The sequence below is a fragment of the Cotesia glomerata genome, linkage group LG3 (assembly GCF_020080835.1).
Source record: "Cotesia glomerata isolate CgM1 linkage group LG3, MPM_Cglom_v2.3, whole genome shotgun sequence".
Taxonomy (NCBI): domain Eukaryota; kingdom Metazoa; phylum Arthropoda; class Insecta; order Hymenoptera; family Braconidae; genus Cotesia; species Cotesia glomerata.
This window is the reverse complement of record NC_058160.1, coordinates 12,438,883-12,462,487: the sequence shown is the minus strand read 5'-3', so window position 1 is coordinate 12,462,487 and position 23,605 is coordinate 12,438,883. Positions and strand designations below refer to the sequence as shown.

General features: G+C 34.3%; 2 protein-coding genes across 2 annotated transcripts in view; one reads left to right on the top strand and one right to left on the bottom strand.

Annotated features, from left to right (window-relative positions):
• The window catches only part of LOC123261877 (alpha-2B adrenergic receptor), a 153,321-nt gene that overhangs the window by 2,348 nt on the left and 127,368 nt on the right, over positions 1-23,605 (bottom strand). The window contains exons 4-5 of the mRNA XM_044723738.1: positions 8,994-9,162; positions 5,498-5,819 (exon numbers count right to left, since the gene is read on the bottom strand). Coding sequence (XP_044579673.1) covers positions 5,498-5,819; positions 8,994-9,162 — 491 coding nt within the window. The remainder of the gene's footprint in view (positions 1-5,497; positions 5,820-8,993; positions 9,163-23,605) is intronic.
• Positions 145-23,343, top strand: LOC123261878 (26S proteasome non-ATPase regulatory subunit 1-like). The gene is made up of 6 exons (XM_044723740.1): positions 145-154; positions 8,177-8,182; positions 9,293-9,631; positions 19,807-20,159; positions 20,235-20,616; positions 23,069-23,343. The coding sequence occupies exons 3-6, from the start codon at positions 9,373-9,375 to the stop codon at positions 23,137-23,139; spliced, it is 1,065 nt and encodes a 354-aa protein (XP_044579675.1). The 5' UTR covers positions 145-154; positions 8,177-8,182; positions 9,293-9,372; the 3' UTR covers positions 23,140-23,343.

Sequence of the window (23,605 nt, the reverse complement as noted above, 5' to 3'; positions counted from 1 at the left end):
TTTCCGCATTCCAGCTTTGGGATGAAGATAAACCTGCTGATGTTCGTCCGTCCAATTCATTCCAGTCAATGGGGTTTAGTTTTTGATATGGGCCTTTGTTTTATTTAATTCAGACATTTTGAAGCGAGATACTTTTTCACTGGCCTAGATTTTCAAGAATATTGAAATTAAATTGAAAAATTTTCAAAATTATTTTAATTTTTACGCTGAAAAAATTTATTTTAATATTTCAAATTTATTAAAAAATTTTTTGTAAAAATAGTTGGATTTATAATTCTACTAAAATTTAAAAAATAATTATTTTCTCTAATCCAAAAAGGAAAAAAATATTTGCTCACATGAATAGACATATATTTTAACTATACATCAAAGGATATTTGATCCAAAGCCGGTACGGGGTCATCACTGCGGTAAGCTCACTGGGATGTAAACTACAAGCGTCTTTAGTTGATGCCGAGTAAGTTTGAAGTTTGATGTGTAGTCTATACACTAGAGAGCTTTTCACTGTTGTCTGGGTGTACGTTGAATCTTGATCCTTATTTGTGTGTTGGTGTGTGTACAGTTAACAACCAGAAACCTTTTCATATTAGCAAGTTGGCTTTGGATTAAGGCCCTTAAACACGATAGGATGGATTGTTATGTCGTCATCCATCCAGTCCTTGTGCCCTGATATCATGCCGAGCTAGATCGTCAAAGTATTAGATTGTCGCAAAAGTCATGAGGTTTAAACGCGCTCTTTATGCTCGAGCCTTTCTCACTTTGGAACTCTCAAGTCTTATCACGCTGTGTTTGCTATCAACTATAAGGTATATTATATATTACATATATTATACATGTGGGTGGAAGATGGCTATCCTCACGGGGTTGAACAAGGTCGAAGGTTTAGGTGTAGGAAAACTACGTGGCACAGTTCCCGCAATATCATACCGGCGATTCATTTTCCTATTCCAGGTCGGCCCGTCTATGTCTAGTCGCACCAAGAGCAGACTAAGACACATTGCAAGATATTAATGATCGTTGGGAGAGAACCGCCGGAAGGAACCTGGCATTCACAGTTCTCGTTAATGGAACGTTCATCTTCCACTCGGAAATCAAAATCATGTCTTCGATTATTTTTTTTATTTTTTATTTCTTTTGCGTTGTTTCGTTCGTACCAAGATTATCCGGGCTTTGTCTTCTTTTCAGCTGCGAAATGTTTTCCAAAACTTTTTAATGCAATGCCACTGAACTTTTAATGAGTTGGAGTTTAATATTTTGTTTATCATTCAGCTTTTTAATACGATTATAGAAGAATTTATTAACTTGATTTGATCAATTTATTTTATTGGAAATTTTTATGCTCATTTAGAAATAATCATAATAGTGATAAAAATTTTTTATTACGATTTTCTAATAGAGGAATAAATTCTCTTTAAAATGACTACCCACAAGCCTATATTAAAAAATTATCAAACATGTTCTATCATATGTGAGATAGCACATATGTAACATATGTGATGTATGACCTAGGTTTCACATATGGTTAAAAATGCTTGTGGGTAGGAGAGAAGGGGGTCAATTGAACCAAAAAAAGTTCTGTAATTTTTTACTATTCGAATTAAAACTAAAAAATAATTTTTTTTTTTTCTTGGAATGGTATTAAGTCTACTATTATTATCAACACATAAATTAGTCAATAAACAACGTGAATTTTAAAAAATTATTAATTTATCCAAACGCGTCGAATGGTTCAATTGACCCCCTGCTTGGGGTCAATTGAACCAATAATATTTAAAACTCAAACCCGAACTTTTAATAAATAATATATCAATTGTTACTTGCTAATATTACTGTTGCATATTTTTAATGCACAGATATTATATTAAATAAATTAAAAATCAATTTAAAAATAATTTTCATTATAAATTCTGTTCATCAAATTGTTAGGTTATTTCCCTGAGTATTTTTCACGTAGAGTCAAGATGCGTGCGCATGTCCCATGCTTCTCCGTATGGTTCAATCGTCCCCGGGACTGCTGGTTCAATTGACCCCATATAATTTTATAACAATTAATAGTAAATAATAAATAAATAAACTATTATATCATTATGAACAAAGTTGAGGATTATAAAGTATAAGTATATACAACTACTACAATTCAAATTTTATCAATTAATTCAAAAATTGAAATATTATTAAACAATTTGTCACCAGCCGAAAAAACAGTTTACATGCCTAAAAATAAGAAAATCTCAATTTTTCAAAATTTATTAATCGCAATGATTTCGAATTTTGATCATATCCGAGTTTAACATATTAGAATCTAATTCTAAGAGCATGAAGCGTTTTTTCAATTTTTTCGATTTTTTAAGTCGAGTGGTTCAATTGCCCCGTGGTTCAATTGACCCCCTTCTCCCCTACTCATTTTTTAGGAAATTTTCCGTAGAATTATAAAAAATATATCATATAATAATAATAATAATAATAATAATAATAATAATAATAATAATAATAATAAATATGAATCGGAGCATGCACCCCAATTCATCAGTCGCCAGATTATACCTCTCCCGGTCGATCGGTGGGAGAGGTCTGCAGAGTTTGGAGCGACTGCATGATCGTTTGGTCCTGGGTTTAACACACGAAGTTGTCAAGGATCTCCTGTTTGAAATTGGCAAACTTTACCCAGGTTACCGTGTCAAGCTCGTCGTCCTGATTGTTGGCGTCCTCGGAGGGATGAAACAGTCTTTTGTATCCTCACTTGCCAGAGTTCCAGCTTGCTCATCAAAAGCTGAATTCTTGGCGGTCAGGATGCAGAAGGCTGTCATACTAGGTTCCCTCCGTCTACTTAGGAAAATGACTTTGGCCTGCTGTGATCACTAACCGCCTTGTTGTGCGGAGTGGTACAGCAGTAATGGATGGAGCTCAGGCTGGGCCCTCGGAGAATCGGACTCCGGGGACAACCCCCCTGAGCATTTAATAACATAATAATAATAATAATAATTAATAATAATAATAATAATAATAATTGTTATTATTATTATTATTATTATTATTATTATTATTATTATTATTATTATTATTATTATTATTATTATTATTATTATTATTATTATAATTATTATTATTATTATTATTATTATTATTATTATTATTATTATTATTATTATTATTATTATTATTATTATTATTATTATTATTATTATTATTATTATTATTATTATTATTATTATTATTATTATTATAAAAAAATAACTTTAGAATAAATTATTGAAAACATTAATTTTTTCACACCTGACTATAAGTGACCTCTTAAAAAAAAAAAAATACTTTTACAACTTTGACACATGTAAAATTTTTTCATTTAAATTTAATGTTCTGTTTTATCAAAATCTCGATCTAGAATCAGTAGCACGCGAATTCCGGGTATTTGCGCAACCTATTTAGTAGCTCGTAATTTGAAAACTAGTATCAACTTTAGGCGGTTAGTTGCATATAATACGAGCCTGAGAGATTTAACAAAAAATATACATAGTAAATACGCCGAAGATCGGTACCATAATTCTAGTGAAAGTAGATTATGTAAATGAAGTACCCAAAGTTGCTTCCAACTTGAAGAGCTTTCATACACGTTAAAAGCCATTTACTTAAACGCGACCGCTGAGCGGTTCTCATCTTCATCGGAACCCTTTACGGAATTCAAACTTTAAATAATGTATGTTCTTGCAAGCGAACCTCTTTCTATGGACACTCTACTCTCTTATATTATTGTATGTACGGTCAGCTTTTTCTGGCTCTAAAACTTAACCGAGGACGTAGTTACACTAGTGTAATCTTTAATGCGCCCGTAAGCCCTTCGTAAACTCTCAAATAGCTCTGGGTCGCTTTTATTTATTTAAAATTCAGCTTTTATACTCTTTAAATATTTATTTTTAATTAATATATTATTTTAACTTTTAAGTTCTATTATTTTTATTTGCAAAATTCCAATAAAAAATTTTAATCAGTATTTTTTTTTAATTAATCAAATCAATTATTGGCGAAAAAAATTCAAGGCTTTTTTGATTAAAAAAAAAAAAGGTTCTGTAAGGGATTTTTATTTGTACTTTAACTTGACTTTAGATTTTCTTATCAAAGTTAATACTATTGAGTAAAAGATATTGAATAGAATGTGATCCAGTTTCTTTGAATCGATTGAATCTTTTAAAATTTTAATCTCTTCTTTTTGTGTTGTTATTTTATCTTAGAGTTCCCTGGCGATTTCAAAACTTTTGTTCTCGATTCTGGTATTAAAGTGTCATAGTCAGCTGGAGTAAATGCCTGATAATACTTGTATAAATGTCATTCAAGTGATAAAAAAAAATCTAAAATCGGCGAGCCAGGACTCAAAAACAGAGACAGAAAGATTGTGTCAGTAAAAGTACTAGCAGAAGGTTTTTATCTATAAACACCTAGCTAGATGAATACCGACTGTAATTCGACGGAGCTTCTATTTCAACTTGAGATTAAATCTCGAGTTTAGTTTTAAGAGACAAAAAGAAGCTAAAACGTGGACGTATAACACCAGAAGGCGCAACATCGATCTCTGGTTGATGAAATAGTAAACTCGTAATTTTCTAGTCGCTGGATTTCACTTCTCTAACTCTTCCTCTGTTGCTACGGAAAAAGAGTTATAAAAATAGTTACCTCGGAGAATAATTTATTTTACTTTGGACAGTTTTGTAATTTAAATTTTTACGCTTAAGATACGCTGTAATCAATATTTATAAAACTACTCTATATTTTCTATCTGTTTATAACAATCGATAGTTTTATTTCTGGGTTAGAAATTTTTTTTTTTTTTTTTTTTTTTTTTTTTTTAATTTGTTTAAAGTCGCATAAACTACTAAGGTCATGAGCGACTACGGTAGGGGGTAAACTTTTGAGATTGGAACTCGTTTTATTTTTTTGGGCTGAGCAGAATAATACACTTAAATATTGAAAATATTCATTGGTGTACGCCGGACTCGAACCCAGTCCAATGCTTTGGTAAGCAAGGGCCGGATCCGATAGGGCTACTGCGCGCCTTTTTAAAAAGTTTATTTAATACATTTTTTCAGGTTTTAATTTATAAATTTGATTTTTTTAATTATTCATTTTAAAAATGCATAAATTAAATTTTTATTCCCTCAAAAACATTTTGATTAAATTAAAAAAATTGCTTAGGGTATTTATTAATAAAAAAAAATAATTATAATAATCTTGATGAATTTTTAATAAAATTATTAATTACAATAAATTTTAAATTAACCAATTAAAATGAAATAATTAATAAAATAAATAAAGTTAAATACATTTTCAATTTAAAAATTCTTCCCGTCAAGTTTCTTTTAAATTTCCTCAGTGTTAAGACTATTTCTTATTTTTTTTTTGTAAAAATATAATTAAAGTTTAGATTCAAGAATTCCAGTCAATCTCAGAAATTTTTACCACTCGAGTATTCTCAGCAAAAAAAAAGTCGTATAAAAAAAAATCTTACCCATTGCGAAAGCTATTGCGATCCAGCGAAATTTGCTGGTGCTGATGTGAAGTAGAAGGAGCAACAATGGGAGTCTGGTCACCGGCAAAGTGGCCCATACCCTCGAGGCCCTTTGACAGCTTGAGCATTTCAGCGCCAAAAGCTTGGAGAGCCAATACCGCGGACGGGGGCGGTTTACTCTCGGGCATCCACAGCTCCTGAGTGTCTAAAGTAGTCGGTTCGGTGTCTGTGGAGGCCGCCGATGTGTGCTGTGGTGTCCCACTACTTCCTGCACTTCCTGTGCTCGTTGGCAAGGGTCTCCAAGTCCCGTGTCTGTCGAAACCTGAAAGTCATCATTACATCCATTAATTAACCGCCAGCCACCCAATTTAAATTTATAAACTTTGATCTTAAAATAATCTAGAGCAAAAATTGTAACTTTTATTCAGAATATTCAATTTTAACTTCAAATAACTTTTGAAAAATTAAATTTATCGAAAAATCATAAGAGACTTTGTTTGTAGAGCGTTTAATTTCCTACAAAAAATATCTATAACGTTGCTTGTAGAACAATATAGAAAATTACAAAGTTGAACAAAATTTTTTCTCATCATATTTAAATTAAAAAATTTTTCGATTTTGATACACTCTAATATATATTTATATATAATAAGAGTGATGTGTTTTTTCGGTGAACGGGCGTGCCGGGAAATAAAATTCAAGCTTCACGTACACGCGAGATAACAAATTGGGGCGTAACTGCTGGTTTATCCCCATCACCATCCCCGACCTCTTTTCCTGACCAGTCGATTTTAGCAGAGTTACTTAGACCTTAGCCTTAATCTTGCTCTTACTCTTTACTTAGACTACAGGCTATGCAGTCGGATTTGTAGCACAGTGACGTGCTTTTTAAGTTTAAACCGGTCATGCTTTTTACCTTACTCTTACTCTTACTCTTACTTTACTCAACTTCAGCCTTACTTGCGACAAATTACCAGATATTAATCTCGATTTTTACTTTATTTCTTTTATTAAACCATTAGGAGCTGACTAGGTCACTCGGCTCAGATTTTAAGGAACTAAAGCTCTTGGCATTTGATTAAGATTTTGTTAGGTTTTACGCTTTATTTTTTTTTCTTCTTTAAATTATAAAAAAAAATAATTTAATGATGCTCGTGAATTAAATATTTTATACGGAGCTTTTATAATTATAATTATGAATATTTTTAAGAAAGTCTGGCTTTAAGAGCTAAATTAATTTTATTAAATTTGTGAGGACATACACTTTTAATTATACTATTTAAGTGAACTTCATTAAAAAATTTCATTACTATTATTATTGTTCTGTGATATATTTTTTTTTAATTCTACAGAAAATTTCCTAAAAAATGAGTACCCACAAGCATTTTTATCATGTGTGAAGCCTGGGTCATATATCACATATGTAACATCCGTACTTATCTCACATATGATGATACATTTTTGATAATTTTTTAATATAGACTTGAGGGTAGTCATTTTAAAGAGAATTTCATCCTTTATTAGAAAAACACAATAAAAAATTTTTATTATTATTATTATCAAGTATAGTCAATATAATCTTTCAGATGAACTCTAGACACCCTCAAAATGCCTTTGAAGACTCAGTTATAATAAAAATCCCCATTACTTCCAGAACAGCGGCACCTGAAAGGACCCAACGGAGAATCGAGACAGATCTAATAAAAATGTCGTTACCTCTCGAGCCATTCCTATGAATTGGAAATACTTATATTATTATTATGGCACATCGAACTGGTAAACGGAACCCGGGAATTTAAATTTTATTTGTTTGCGGGACTATGTATATATATTTATACGATGTCTGAAATACTTGAGATATTATTGGGAATACCGACTGCTGACTAGACTAACTTTATCAACTTACACTGTTAAACGAACCAATGTCGCGATTGTGGGTGTAATCCTGAAAGGATGTTCTTAAACGTTATGTTATAATTCGATTATCAACATCGATAATTTTGTTTATTTCTTTATTTATATTTGCTCTATTTTTATTTTATTACTTTTACTTTTATTGCAGGCTTAAAAATATTTATTAAATTTATTTTGTTGCTGATTGAACTATTTTTTATTTAGCAATAACAAATAGGGCAGTAAACATTTTACTGTTGTTTTGCGCTTTTATGACTTCTTCAAGTCATAAAAAATATTTTTATTTTAAAGTCATGCTATGAGTTTAAAAATTTATTATTGTTATTATTAAATAAAAAAATTTAAGAATAAATGAAATTTTTAGAAAATTTATACGGCCTAGGGCTTATGGAAATATGAAAATAAATTTACGAGAAGTAGAATAACTTTAAAAGAAGGAGAAAATTCACATGACCAGTGAGCAGAGCCAAACTTTTGAGTTTAAATTTGTGGCAAAGTATGGACTGACACTACCCAGCAGAGAGAATAGTCGACGAAAAGTTTAGACGGTTATTTGATAAGAGCGAGGAATGAGTAGAGCGAATTTATAATTATAAGTGAATGACTCAAACTCGGACTGAAGTTGTCGAGATTTTTTTCGGGTATAGTAATAGTAACAGTAATGATTATAATTTTAGTAGTAATAAACTTTAAGCAAACGCGGATAATTGGATGAGGCTCGAGAGTATCGATTTTATGGAACATTCTTATTTGAACGCGGCTGAGTGCTCTGAATAATTAATAAAAAAAAATAGTTGAGTAGATGCCGGGTTTGAACTAGTTCCTGGACTAGTTAGTTTATGGAAACATAAATAATATTTAATGACTAATAAAGGGGGACGTAGGAGGATTTCCCTGACCGTACGTGTGCCATTACTACTGGCTCCGTTCTCTGGCTTTTACCACTCTTATTTGTTCGTGGTATACTATATTTTATATTACACACTGTGGTTCTAAAAAAACTTTATTCATAAAGATTTCACTTAATTACTTTTTTTTATTGCTTTAATTTTATTAAAAATTTATACTTATTTTTTTTTTATCTTTTAATTAAAATTTTGCTTTATTAAATGATAACTTTTGTTAAATTGCACTGTACTTTCTTAACTATTGACCCTTTTAAAGATATAAGCTCATCCCGATGTTACACTCATTAAGAGCTTTCATTTGAGTACCCACATGCATTTTGATATATTTTTCATATACACATATATGTAATATATATAAATATATGAAAAATTGATGTGGGTACTCAAATGAAAGGTCTCGATGAGTGTAATGTTGGGGTGAGCTTATATCTTTAAAAATGTCAATATTTCACAAGATACAAAGTCATTTTATTGATTTTTATTAATTTGGTTTTTTTATAAATTTTTGTACAAAATTTTAATAAAATTTACCCATAAAAAAATTTTTATCAAAAATATATGTTAAAACAATAATAATAATAATAATAATAATAATAATAATAATAATAATAATAATAATAATAATAATAATAATAATAATAATAATAATAATAATAATAATAATAATAACTCACCTGGTGTCCCCCCAATATTCTGACGTTGTTCAGCCAAGAGTCGAACCGTCAGAGCGTACGTGAGTAGCATAACGCCTAGTGGGATGTAAAAGCAGATTATACTGCCGATCAACTTGTAAAGCGGGTCTGGGATTTGGCAGGCACCATCTACGAGTACTGAAGCATCATCCTTTAATAATAAAACACAATTCATCATTAGTTTATTATCATAATATCATCCTCTATAAATGAATAAATAAATAAATCAACAAACGTTTATAAACATAAATATAGAAATATTAAATTTATGATAAAATGTTTCAGAACACCAGAGCAGTGCCCTAGTGTAGTCTCGCTTTTGGCAGAAAGCTACAACCCCCATGTAAGATACGGAGCGGCAATGGCGTTGGGAATAGCGTGTGCGGGTACGGGGCTCAAAGAAGCTATTGCATTGCTGGATCCTATGACCAACGATCCAGTAAACTTTGTACGTCAGGGAGCCCTGATAGCTTCCGCAATGATTCTCATCCAGCAAACGGAAGCGACCTGTCCTCGCGTCAAAGATTTCCGGGCGCTTTACGCCAAAGTCGTCGTCGACAAACACGAAGACGTGATGGCTAAGTTCGGCGCGATCTTGGCTCAAGGAATCATCGATGCAGGTAATGCAAAGCTTATAACTTTTAACTATCGAGATTGAGTTTTGTCTTGTAAACTAAACTTTTAATTAACTTACCCGAGTTAATATTATTTTTTTAAATATTATATATTTATAAAAATTACTAGCTGTTACCCGCCCGCTCCGCTGGTCACTTTATAGAATTGTATTTTTAAATCTAGACTTGAAATTTAATTGGAGTATTGTTTTAACTTGCACAGATTCCAAATTCCATCGGATTAGCCTGTATCTTTTATCCATGTGATTATTCTAGCTAAAATTCATTGTAACTTTCAATGTGCAATCATTATAACATTCCAGTGGCTTTCTTTCAAAAATGAATATTATTTGATACGAAGAAAAAAATTTAAAATGAGCATTGAAAGTTTCAGTTAAAGTAATTGCAGGTCTCATGATTGTCGTTGAAATCTTTCTAGCTTAAAGTGCGACTTATTTTGCCGTTAATTAAAAGTTCCTCCGTGACATCAATTATTCATAGAAAATTATTTGTACATGGTTTTTACGAATTTTCTCATAATAAGTAGCCAAATTTTTTTTCCATATTTCAAGTGTTTAGAACATGTATTGATTTTAATCTGTTACATTCCCGCGATCCTGTAATAAGAACAATTTATCGGTTATGTGATCAGCAAAAATAAAATGTATGTAAAATTCTTAGTCCGTTGACGGAATAGCTACATGTAATGCTAAATTTTGAAAACCTTACAATGACTTATTTGCCGCTGCCAAAGAGACGATTGTTTTAAGAAAATATAATTATTAAGAAAGCAAAATATTTAATCCGTTGACTTTGGAGGCCATTCCGGTAATTGTGTGTTTCTCTTGAGATTCTATCAAATTTTATATCTGTAGGAACTGTATTTGAAGAATATGATTTTTTTAACAATTGTCACTATGTTGGGGAGAAATTTCGTAAAATCCTATTCGAGATGATTTCTACATTATAAATAAAAGATTCCAACTAAACTTCGAGTCCATAAAAACTATTCTTGAAACAAGAATTCCATATTGAAGAAAATGATTTTCTTGAGTCAAGAGAATAAATTCTTGAAACAAGAAAATTTTCTTAGACCAAGAATAATTTCTTAGCTCAAGAATTTATTCTCTTGACTCAAGAAAATCATATTCTTCAAAATGGTATTCTTGGTTCAAGAGTTTGACTCTTGAGTCAAGTCAATTTTTTTATCAGTGTACCCCCACAATCTTTATTAGGGGTGATTCGTCGTAAAATCCGCTATTAAATTATTTCTACATCAAATATAGAAGATTCTTACTAAATTTGGAATCTATAAGAGCTATATTTGACAAACGAAAATTTTTCATTATTAACGCCCCCGCGATCCCTTTTGGGGTTGAAATTTGATAAAATTCATTCTTAGCTGAACTTGACATCATACACGAAGATTCTCACCGAATTCGGAGTCTTTAGAAGTTACAGTTTGAAAATGAAAATTTTAGATTTTAACCGCCACTTCTGCAATTCCTATCGAAAGTAGACTTCATTGAAATCCATTTTGAGATGATCTCTAAACACCCACTCCCGTGATCATTATTGGAGTTGATTCGTTGTAAAATCCGTTCTTAGATCATTTTTATATCACATATAGAAGATTTCTAATATATTTGGAGTTTATAGGAGCTATAGCTTGGAAATTCAAAATTTTAATTGTTAACACCCACCCCCGCAACCCCCTGTAGGGTGGGATATTGTAAAATTCGTTCATTAATTATTTTTACATCTCTTACGGAAAATTCCTACAAAATTTAGAGTCTGTAGGAGCTATAGCTTGACAATTGAAAATTTTCATTTTTAATACTCACCCCCGCAACCCTCTGTGGGGAGAGATCGTAATATTTGTTTATAGATTATTTCTACATCTCTTACAGAAGATTCCTACTAAATTTGAAGTCGATAGGAGCTATAGTTTAAAAACGCGAATTTTTCATTGTTAACGCCCCCGCAACCCCCCTTGTGGGTGGAATTTCGTAAAATCCGTTCTTAGCTGACCTCTACTCGGCGAAAGGAATATTCCTACCAAATTTCAAGTCTCTAGGTCTTATAGTTCCAGAGATATCGTGATGAGTGACTATATACGTGGAAATCTCTTATATATATATATATATATATATATATATATATATATATATAGATTATTTTTTGGTGACATTTTAAAAAAATTACCAACACAAAATGTTAATAAATGAAAAAAAAATTTTTTTTAATTCTATTTAAATAATTTTAATTGACAGTATGAATTTATTTTGAAATAATAATCTTTATTATTAAGAGAATAAGAAAAATTTTGTTTCCAGAATAGGCTGCATCCGAAAATGCTCTATCTCTAGGTGCACAAATAAGAAATGACCTTGTATCTTGTGAACTATTGACATTTTTAAAGATATAAGCTCATCCCGACATTACACTCATCGAGACCTTTCATTTAAGTAGGGGAGAAGGGGGTCAAATGAACCACGGGGCAATTGAACCACTCGACTTAAAAAATCGAAAAAATTGAAAAAACGCTTCATGCTCTTAGAATTAGATTCTAATATGTTAAACTTGGATATGATCAAAATTTGAAATCATTGCGATCGATAAATTTTGAAAAATTGAGATTTTCTTATTTTTAGGCATGCAAACTTTCTTTTCGGCTGGTGACAAATTGTTTAATAATATTTAAATTTTTGAATTAATTGATAAAATTTGAATTATAGTAGTTGTATATACTTATATTTTATAATCCTCAACTTTGTTTATAGTGATAGAATGGTTTATTTATTTATTATTTACTATTAATTGTTTTAAAATTATACGGGGTCAATTGAACCAGCAGTCCCGGGGACGATTGAACCATACGGAGAAGCATGGGACATGCGCGCGCATCTTGACTCGACGTGAAAAATACTCAGGGAAATAACCTAACAATTTGATAAACTCAATTTGTAATTAAAATTATTTTTAAATCGATTTTTAATTTATTAAATATAATATATGTGTATTAAAAATGTGCAACAGTAATATTAGAAAGTAACAATTAATATGTTATTTATTATAAGTTCGGGTTTGAGTTATAAATGTCATTGGTTCAATTGACCCCGAGCAGTGGTTCAATTGCCCCCCGAGCGGGGGTCAATTGAACCATTCGACGCGTTTGGATAAATTAATAATTTTTAAAAATTCACGTTGTTTATTAACTAATTTATGTATTGATAATGATAGTAGACTTAATAAACTATCATTCCAAGAAAAAAAAAGTTATTATTTAGTTTTAATTCGAATGGTAAAAAATTACTAAACTTTTTTTGGTTCAATTGACCCCCTTCTCCCCTACCCACATTAATTTTTCATATATTTATATATATTAGCATGCACCGCGCGCTTCGCGCGCGTAATATGTTTACGACCACATGTAATGCGTTCCAAAGAAAAAAACACGAAGAGGACACAAATAATTTATACATTCACAATATATATAATTATTAAATACAAAATATGTAGAAAACAAAAAAATTAGGAAAACAGTTAACTCTAAAAGGCCATCCCTGCAACTTCCCGCTACTTTTGTAATTAAGCGCCCAAAATTGCACTTATTACGTTTTTGAGTTCTTCAAGCTCAAAAATATAATTTTCGTGTAGTTTTGAGCTCTCCGAGCTCAAAAGTCTAATAGAAGTTTAATAAAACACTATTTTTTGAATTTTCAAACCGCAATAACTTTTGAATGAATGAACCGATTTTCACGCGGTTGGCGGCATACGACGAAGTTTTTCAGATTATATGATATATTTCCAAACACAAATTGATCAGACCAGAAATTTCGGTGTATACCTCGAAAAAAACACTTTTTTTTTTTTCGATTTCTTTCGTCAACGATAACTCACGAACGAATCAACCGATTGTGACCGGCTTGGTAACGATCGACGTGGTTTATCGATGTTTAGAGCTGATTAGTTTTTGGAATTGATCGGTCGAGCCGTTTAAAAGTTATTAAAAAAAAACCACATTTGGAAAAACTTTTTTTCGCAGTTTTTTTAAGGTTTCTAAAAATCTATCGGTCCGAATCGGTCCAACTTATCGGTATTCAAAATCTAAGTTTAGTCAAATTCCTTCGAATGGCACCAACTGCGATTAAATCGGTCAAGCCGTCCAAAAGTTATGAGAGGTTTATATACATCCACATCCACATCCACACACACACACACACACACACACACACACACACACACACACACACGCGCGCGCGCGCGCGCGCGCACACCCACACACACACACATGGGGCAGAGGAGAAACTGCTACCAGGCGCGTCTTCCGTAGCGGATGGGAGAACGCTCGCTGTACCTGGTACAGAGGGTAGGAGCCAAATAAAATACGTTCCCGTGGACAAAACTCCCCTTTAATGGGTTGGTCACACTAACTGACCTAACAAGACGATCGTTCCCTGCTGTGACCCACTGGGAGTGACCGGAACCTCGTGTCGTAGTTTCCGACGATGCAGGCCACGGCTGATGTGAGCTTGCTCTGCCGAGGTGTAAGTTGCAGCAGTGGATCAGGAGCCAGCCACTTCGGGCCTTGATCAGGAAGTACACATTGAGTGTTAGAGATCGGAATCTTCACCGCTCCGAGCGAGTCTAGTCTGTCCGTGTATTCCGGGACTGGCTAAGTGTCGGCTAGGCCTCAGGGAACTGGGGTAGGAGTACTATCTCCGAGGGTACACCCGTTCCTAGTTATGACAACCCGCTCGACTCCGTACGATGCGCTGGTGAATTTTAAAGTATGAGTAAAATTCAGGAAAACAACAATAGTGAAAACGGGCCTCATGCCCAACAAGCAGCGATTGAAGCAAGCGCTGAAATGAAGCGTTGGAACGCCTTGAAAAGCTGACCAGTGAGCTAAATGACTTCATCCAATCTAAGGTCAATATCCACAAGGAGATTAAGACCAAGACGACCAGCGTAGCCAATGCCCTCCAGAGATTCAAGAAACTTGATGAAGAATGGCGTTTAACAGTACGACGCACTTCTCGCACTACACCGGAGAGAAGCATTCAAGCAACTGTCGTGAATGAAGAAGCAATGGACACTGGAGCCGAAGGTGACGGTGAATCAGTCGCGGAAGATAGAAGCAGAACTAACAGCAAGTCAACTAAGAGAAAAGATCGATCTTCTCCCGACCCAACGATCAGCCAAGTTGTGAAGAAAAAGGACCTGAAACCAAGCCCTCCGAAAAACACGGCAGTGCAAAACGCCGGAAAAAAAGAGGTGACTGAATGGCAGAAGGTCCAATCCAAGAAGGAGAAGAAGGAGCAAGCGAGAGAGCGGTTACCAAAACAACCGGTGAACAAATCTCGGCCGGAGCCTAAGCGGAAAAAACCGTGAAAATTCACCAAACCAGATGCCTTAATTATTCGACCCGTTGAGAAGGCAAAATATGCCGAGATACTGCGTCGGATTAAAAAAGATGTCCCACCAGATCAGACCCGTGACGTCGTTGACAAGGTTCAAAAGACGAATGATGGGAATATGCTCATTACGCTTTCCAGAAAGACCGCAGACAAAGGACAAGCTTTGCTGAAGACCATCAAGAGCATCCTTAAAGAATAAGCGCAAGTCATCTGTAAAGGCCCAGAGGAACAGCTTGAAATCCGGGACATTGACGACGAAACAACTAAAGACGATGTCCGGAAGGCCTTACAAGAGGCAGCTGGAAATGACTACGAAATACCTGAAGATGTCATTAAAATTCGTCCGGCCTACAGAGGTACTCAAACTGCTTCGGTACGATTGCCAGCAGCAATAGTGCCGAAGATACTCGGAAAGACAGGCAAAATAAGGATTGGCTGGGTAAATTTCCGTGTCAGAGCAGTTAAGACACCACTACGATGCTATAAGTGCTGGCACTTTGGGCACACTACTGCCCAATATAAAAGCGAAGTCGACCGATCTGGGCTTTGCATCTAATATGGGCAAACAGGTCATCAAGCTGCTCAATGCTCAAATAAAGTGAAATGTGCGTTATGTGCGGAAAAACCTGGCTCTCAGGACACTGCTCACCGGTCTGGTTCTGGCCGATGCCCAGTCTTCCAAGAAGCACTCCAGAAGCTGACAAATAAACGAACATGAGGATACTGCAGCTTAACATCAATCACTGCGAAGTTGCGCATGACCTGCTTATGCAGACAGTACGGGAATTAAAGCTCGACGTTGTGCTTTTATCGGAGCCATATAAACATTTAGCTGGACAACCTTGGGAGACGGATATCACCACGAAAGCTGTGATCTGGGCTTGTGGTAAGCTCCCTTTCCAGAGTGTAGCTACCAATGGCAGCGCTGGCTTTGTAGCAGCATCAGTAGATGGCATCCGTTTTTACAGCTGCTACGCACCACCTAGCCTCTCAATTGCTGAGTTTACTGACTTCTTGGATCGACTGACCGAGGACGCGAAGCAACATCATCCAGTGGCGATAGCCGGGGACTTTAACGCCTGGGCAGTGGACTGGGGCAGTAAGCAGACTAATGCACGAGGAAGAGAGCTGCTAGAAGCTCTTTCTACACTAGATGTAGTCTTGCTCAACAGTGGTGACACGCCGACCTACACCAAAGGTGACGCAAGCTCGATTGTAGACGTCACTTTTGTCAGTACCAGCCTTGCTAAAGGTAACTCTAACTGGAAGGTACTGGACATCTACACTGCCAGTGACCATAATGCGATACTCTGGAAAACGTCAAATGACCAGAACCTCAGGGGGCCTATCAAGCAATTTAACACCGTCGGTTGGAAGGTGAAATCTTTTGATCCAGAAGTATTGCTAACAGCCCTCGATAGTGATCCGATAGAGACTGGATGTGCAGAAGAACATACTAAGGCCCTGATGATGTGAGTAACACAAGTTTGTGATGCCAGTATGCCTCGCAAACGTGTTATGAATTCAAGACCTGCGGTACACTGGTGGAATGATCATATCAGCAACCTCCGTAAAGAGTATCATCGAAAGAGAAGAATATCTCAGCGTGGCTATCAACGACCTAACTCTGCAGTGTTGATCGCAGAGTACAAAAAAGCTCGTCGTGAACTTAATAAGGCCATAAAAGAGAGCAAAGGAAGATGCTGGAAAGAGCTCATATACGAGGTCGACAAAGACGTGTGGGGTCGGCCGTATAAGGTGGTCATGACGCATCTGAAGAAACAACAAATGCCGTCACCTACATGTCCCCAACTCCTTCAGAAAATCGTCACTGCGCTGTTTCCACAACAACACAGTCTCAATTATCAGTCAACGCAAGGTGAACTGGACGACATTCCACCTGTCACTGAAGAAGAATTGTTGGAGGCCTGTAATCGGGTAGGAAATAATAAAGCGCCGGGATTGGACGGAATCCCTAATATAGCCTTGAAAACCATCATAAAGGCAGCACCAACATTATTTCTAGACGCTTACAACGCATGCCTCAAGGAGGGGACTTTTCCTCGTAAGTGGAAACAGCAACGGTTAGTACTTTTACCGTAATTGAAACCGCCAGAACCGTCATCTTACCGACCACTCTGCATGCTAGATACAGCGGGTAAGATATTTGAGCGTATCATCCATCAGAGAATAGATGCAGTACTCGACCCACTCTTGGCAGACAACCAGTATGGATTCCGGAAAGGACGATCAACGCTGGACGCGATCAACCTGGTTGTTATTACGGCCAAAGAGGCAATCGCAGGAACTAGATGGAAGGGTGGAACGAAGAAGTACTGCCTGGTGGCTGCCTTGGACATCAAAAATGCTTTCAATTCCGCTAATTGGGACTGCATTATGCAAGCTCTCGACGAGAAGAACGTGCCAACATATCTTCGCAGACTAGTGATTAGCTATTTTACAGATAGAGTGCTGAAATACGATACAAAGAATGGTCCGAAAGAGTATGATATAACCGGTGGTGTGCCACAGGGCTCTGTTCTTGGTCCACTTCTGTGGAATATCATGTATGACGGGCTCCTGAGACTGAAGCTTCCAAGATGTGTCAAACTGGTAGCGTATGCGGATGATATTGCCGCAGTGATCGTCGCCAAACACCTCGACGAGATTCAACATCTGTTTGACATCACTTTTGAGAAGATCCAGTGGATGGATACAGTGAACCTACAACTGGCCAAGCAGATAACCGAAGCAGTGCTTATTACCAGCCAAAAAGAAGTTGAAACAATTAAGCTAAAAGTCGGTGACCGAGAGATCACATCACAACCTCATATACGATATCTGGGAGTGATGCTTGATGCCCGACTCAACTTCAAGCAGCAAGTGCAACACGTCTGTACGAAAGCGTCAGTAGTGAGAGCTAGTCTCGCACGATTAATGCCGAACGTCGGAGGCCCAAAGCAGAGCAGGAGGCTGCTATTGTCATCACATCGGTGCTCACCTACGGAATATCCATTTGGGCTGACGCACTAGAGGTGCAAGATTCATGGAGAAAAGCTGGACCAATATATCGTATGAGTGCCCTACGAGTAACTAGCGCCTTCCGCACAATATCAGAGGAAGCAGTGTGTGTTATTTCCGGTACTCTGCCTCTCAGAGTCCTAGCTGAGGAAAGATGGAACCTATACCAACGAAAAAGGTCAACCACACTGAGCCCTGAAGAACTTAGAAGGGAAGAACGGCAACACAGCATCGCAAGATGGCAACAGGAGTGGAATTCTTCAGAGGAAGCTCGGTAGACGTACCGTCTCATACCTCGGATTGATGTGTGGTTCAACCGGAGTCACGGTGAGATCAACTATTATTTAACGCAGATGTTATCAGGACACGGATGTTACCGTAAGTATCTTCACCGCTTTAAGCACGATGATACCCCAGAGTGCCCGTCCTGTCCAGGGGTCAATGAAAATGCGGAGCATGTTTTCTTTGTGTGTCTACGTTTCAACCAACAGTGCGATGAGTTAGAGAAGATTCTGAAAAAGATAACCCAACCAGAATCAATAGTAGAAGCAATGTTGTCGTCAGAAGCTGCCTGGAACGCCACAAGCACTTTTGCTACAAAAGTGCTTACAGAGTTGCGATCCATTGAGAAGAAAAGAGCGAAAGACAGAATCTAGAAGAAAGAAATAACATCTTAGCCACCAGAAGGAAGAGCGGCAGCTAATTTCTCCCCCCGCGAAGAAATGCCTTACGGCGGTACCATGGGGGATCAGAGGATAGAAGAGAAAGGGGTTTAGAGTTTAGTGGGTAGGGGCGTCAGCGTCGAGTTTTAGTATGACGCTGCGTCAAGTCGCCACATATCCAGGCCAAACAGCTATGCCTAGAATCCGTAAAAAGGATTCCCCCCTCTAAGGAAACACACACACACACACACACACACACACACACACACACACACACACACAGACACCATCGCGGGAATGGTCAGGGAAGCTTTCTAGGACTTCAAAACGTCGAGATCTGATGAAAACTCGATTTTTGAAAAACGGGGTAAAAATAATAACTTTTCAATAAATTTTCAATTTTCTTAGCGGGAAGTTAAAAAAGTAAACATAAACATATCAGTGAAGTTAATAACAAATGAAATTAATACAATTAAATTAATGAAAATAAGCGCTTTTGAGCGCTTGCTACCCTTATAATGTTTACTACTACCCCCAAAAGAAACCCCATAGAAGACCCCATAAAACTCCATTGCAACGCCTCCATAGAGACTCCCTCCTTTCTCTCCCTCCTCCCCATAGAAACCCCTCCCCTTCCCTATAGCAACGCCCCTATAGCAACCGTTGCCTAGCAACAAGGCTTCACATCTTACCAAACCAACTTTTTATTTAGAGGTTATATATACGTATATATGAAAAATATATCAAAAATGCATGTGGGTACTCAAATGAAAGCTCTTGATGAGTACACATCGGGATGAGCTTATATTTTTAAAATATATATTATATACCTGTATATACATGAAAAATATATAAAAATGCATGTGGGTACTCAAATGAAAGCTCTTGATGAGTATAACATCGGGATGAGCTTATATTTTTAAAATCGTCAAAATTTAAGAAAGTACAGTGCAATTTATTAAAAGTCATTATTTAACAAAGCAAAATTTTAATTTTTATAGTTTACAAGTCACAGTAAGGTTGCTAGTAATTATTATTATTAATACTAATATTAACATAATTTTATCAATTTCAGGTGGACGTAATGTAACCGTGTCATTGCAGTCACGTACGGGTCACACAAACATGCTGGCAGTGGTCGGTACCTTGGTATTCACCCAATACTGGTACTGGTTCCCATTGACCCACGCATTAGCGCTGGCATTCACGCCGACCTGTGTAATCGGGCTGAATGCGCAATTAAAAATGCCGAAGCTCGAAATTCGGTCGAACGCGAGACCGAGTGTCTATGCTTACCCCGCGCCGCTGGAAGAGAAGAAACGCGAAGAGCGCGAGAAAGTTCAAACCGCGGTTTTGAGTATCGCGGCCAGAGCGAGACGCCGCGAGTCTGAGCGTCGCGCTCGTCACTCCCACGAAATGATGGAGGTGGTAAGTAGAGGATAAAAAATTTCTTAAGCTCCGGGTAATCCTTTGGAATAAATAAAATTCGGTTTTTGTTTAAAGGATCCGCCGGTCGTTGAGTCCAAAGAAGCTGACTCGAAAGATACGCCCTCCACTTCAACATCTGCGTCTTCCTCGGCCACCACGCTTAAAGACGACAAGAAAAAAGAGAAAGATGAGAAGGAGAAAGACAAAGACAAGAAGGATGATAAAGATAAAGACCCTAAGGATGCTAAAAAAGCTAAGGATGATGAGAAAAAAGAGCCCGAGCCGAGTTTCGAAATTTTGCAAAACCCCGCTCGTATTTTGCGTCAGCAGCTAAAGGTCATACAGCTGGTTGAGGGTAGCCAGTATGCTCCTGTTAAAGATATTCAAATTGGCGGTATTGTTATGCTCAAACACATCAAGCCCGAGTCTGAAGAAGAATTGGTTGAACCTGTCGCTGGTGAGTCTATTTATTTTTTTTTAGAATTTATTATAAAAATTCAATTTTGGTAATTTTTTTGTTTTATGGTCAAAAATAATTTTCTTTTAACAATTACGATTTTTTTTTTTTTAATTCTAAAAAAATAGAATAGGGTAAATGTACCAGTAGTTGACCGATTAAGGATTTTTGGCATTTCAATTGATCGTAATTTAATTATTATACGCTAAAAAAAAAAAATTTTAAGTTTATTTAAACTTTAAATATTCAAGTTTTTGATATGTGATGTTATTTATTCGAATTATTCATAAAATTACATATAAATTCACATCTAAATGCAGGTAAGATAAAAACAACAGTAGTTGACCGGCTTGATCCAGTAAATTGACCGGAGTATTCCAGTAGTTGACCGATTATCAAACATTGGTTATTTTGTAAATTTTAATTAGTTTTTTATGTTTAATGTATAATGTTTTTATGCTTATTTATTTAAATTAGATTCGTATTATTAGTAAACAAAATTCGTTTAGTTTAGAACAAAACTAATAATAATAAAAAAGTAATAGATTAGTAAATTAAACTTCGATTCAATAATGACAAAAGCAAAACATTTTTTTGAGGCACACGTATGCAATTATTAAAAATAATAACTATTATTTAAAATAAACTATTAATTACTATAACTTTATGTCTATATATTTCTAATATCAACAAAAAAATTCATATTTAAACTTGTTACACTGATAGAAGGATTTGTTTATATTTAATGATGTTTGTTAATATCATAGGGTTTAATAAATATTTATTAACAGTTTATAAATTATTTATTAAATACGATTTATTAACTGTTAATAAATATTCATTAATGTTTAATAAATATTTGTTAACTTTTAACAAATATTTATTTAAAATCAAAAGCAAAAATAGCAATTTTCTTTTGACACTTTTTATAACCCTACAGCTGGAATACATGATAATAATTCAATTCACTAAATAAATTAACGTTTTCAATATTTTAAAATATAAAAGATAATTATGAGCTGAGATAAAATTTGGTATGTTACAGTAAACGTTATTATAAAATAATATAATTAATGTAAATAATTTGTAAAGATGATTTTTGTTTATAAGCAATCTTCATAACATATGACATTGCAAGCGAAACACAAATTCACTCAACAAAATATCTATTAACTGTTAATAAATATTGGTTAAATATAAATAAATACTTATTAACTACTAATAAATGTACTCTTTTCTCCTAAATAAATTAAATTATTAATAGCTAATAAATCCTTCTATCAGTGTACAAATTTAAACTTGACTCAACAATCATCTTATTTAAAACACATTAAACAATAAGCATAAATACTTCTTTATTACTAATAATTTAATAATTATAAATTATTTTAAATAACAACACTTATGTAAACATGAAATTATCACGTAAACATATTTATATTTTTATTTTATATAGGTTAGAAACTTACAACTGTGCATGCGGTCAACTACTGGTATTTTGAAAAATAGCAGGTTCTAATAGATGACCGAAGTCATTTATTGATGTTACAACGGTGTTTTATTGTGCCAGTATCTGATCGGTCGTTGAATTGGTATTTATTTGATTGTTTTTGTCAAATCTTATTAAAAGATTTGTTAAGAAACTATTAAAGAATACTTCAGAATTTAATTTGACAAGATTAACCTAATAGAAACTTTTTTGTTAACGAAAACATGTAGTCGCCTCTCGGATACTCTACTATAGTAATTGACCGATTTTAGTCAGATCATGCGGTGAAAAATTTTCATGAATTATTTTCGATGTTCTAAAAATTTAATAATATTTGGAATACCTATTCATTGTAATGATTATAAGTTCAACAATAGTTATAAATAAATTTCAGGGTCATAAAAAATGCAGTCAATAATAATTTTTGGACTTTTTTATGAAAGCGGTCAACTACTGGTGTCCGGTCAACTGGAACATTTACCCTACTTATAAAAATAAAAAAATTTTTTTAATGAGAATTTTTTGATGAAAAAAATTTTTTTGAGAAAATAATAGAAATGTCGATTTTTCTGTTATTAAGGAAAAAAAAAAAATTGCCATGAAATTGAAAAATTACCAAAGTAAAATTTTTTTTTAATTAATTGGAATAAAAATTTAGTATTAATTTGAACGTGAAAAAGAAAATTGATACTATAACTCCTTGACTGACTCTGAGTTTTTAAATTGGACCATAAAGATTAAATTTTAGTACAATACTACTTATAGTGTCTTGTTACAAGAAAAATATTTTATTTTACTGCCACGACTGAAAAACAGTAATTTAAAAATTTTTCCGTTTATTTTTTATGATCACGGAAAAAATGATAACTTAGAAAAAACAATGACAATTTCATTTATTTATTTTTATTATTACTATTGAAAATACAAGTAATTTATAATAATAATTATTATTAATGTGGCCAGCATTTGGACCAAAACCAGACGAGGAAAAGGAAGCTGATCCTCCAGAGCCATTTGAGTACACCGAAGACTAAAAAAATTTTGAGTAATTTAGGAGTCTCTGATATTCGCATAAATATATTTAATCAATGATTCAAATGGAAAAAAATTATTGCTATTATTTCTACATCTAATTAAATTAATATTACTCTAATTATTATTTAAATTGAAATGGTAATTGTAACTTTTTTTAAAATGAGTTAAGTTAATGTGGAATAAACACATTTATCGAACCGCAACCTAATCCTGGATAATTAAATCCTGTAATTATATTTTATTATATTACTGAAACAGTTAATTAATAAATCTCGGCAGCAGCCTTACGAGAATTTATTATTAAATGAAACGCAGGTGATTAATTGGCCATGCGATGAGCTTGATTTGAATGATTTATCGCGCGTCTATTATCTATTTAATTAATTCGTGTCGAGGGTAATAAAAATATTTTATTTTAAATGGGAATTGTATGTCATTTAAAATAAAATTTAGGAATTAAACTAG

What these genes read in the sequence shown, in the direction of transcription:
- LOC123261878 (XM_044723740.1), top strand. Translation starts at nt 9,373, where the DNA reads ATGGCGTTGGGAATAGCGTGTGCGGGTACGGGGCTCAAAGAAGCTATT. An exon ending in TCAAGGAATCATCGATGCAG is followed by an intron (nt 9,632 to 19,806) that starts GTAATGCAAAGC and finishes TATCAATTTCAG; the next exon opens with GTGGACGTAATGTAACCGTG. An exon ending in ATTGGTTGAACCTGTCGCTG is followed by an intron (nt 20,617 to 23,068) that starts GTGAGTCTATTT and finishes TAATGTGGCCAG; the next exon opens with CATTTGGACCAAAACCAGAC.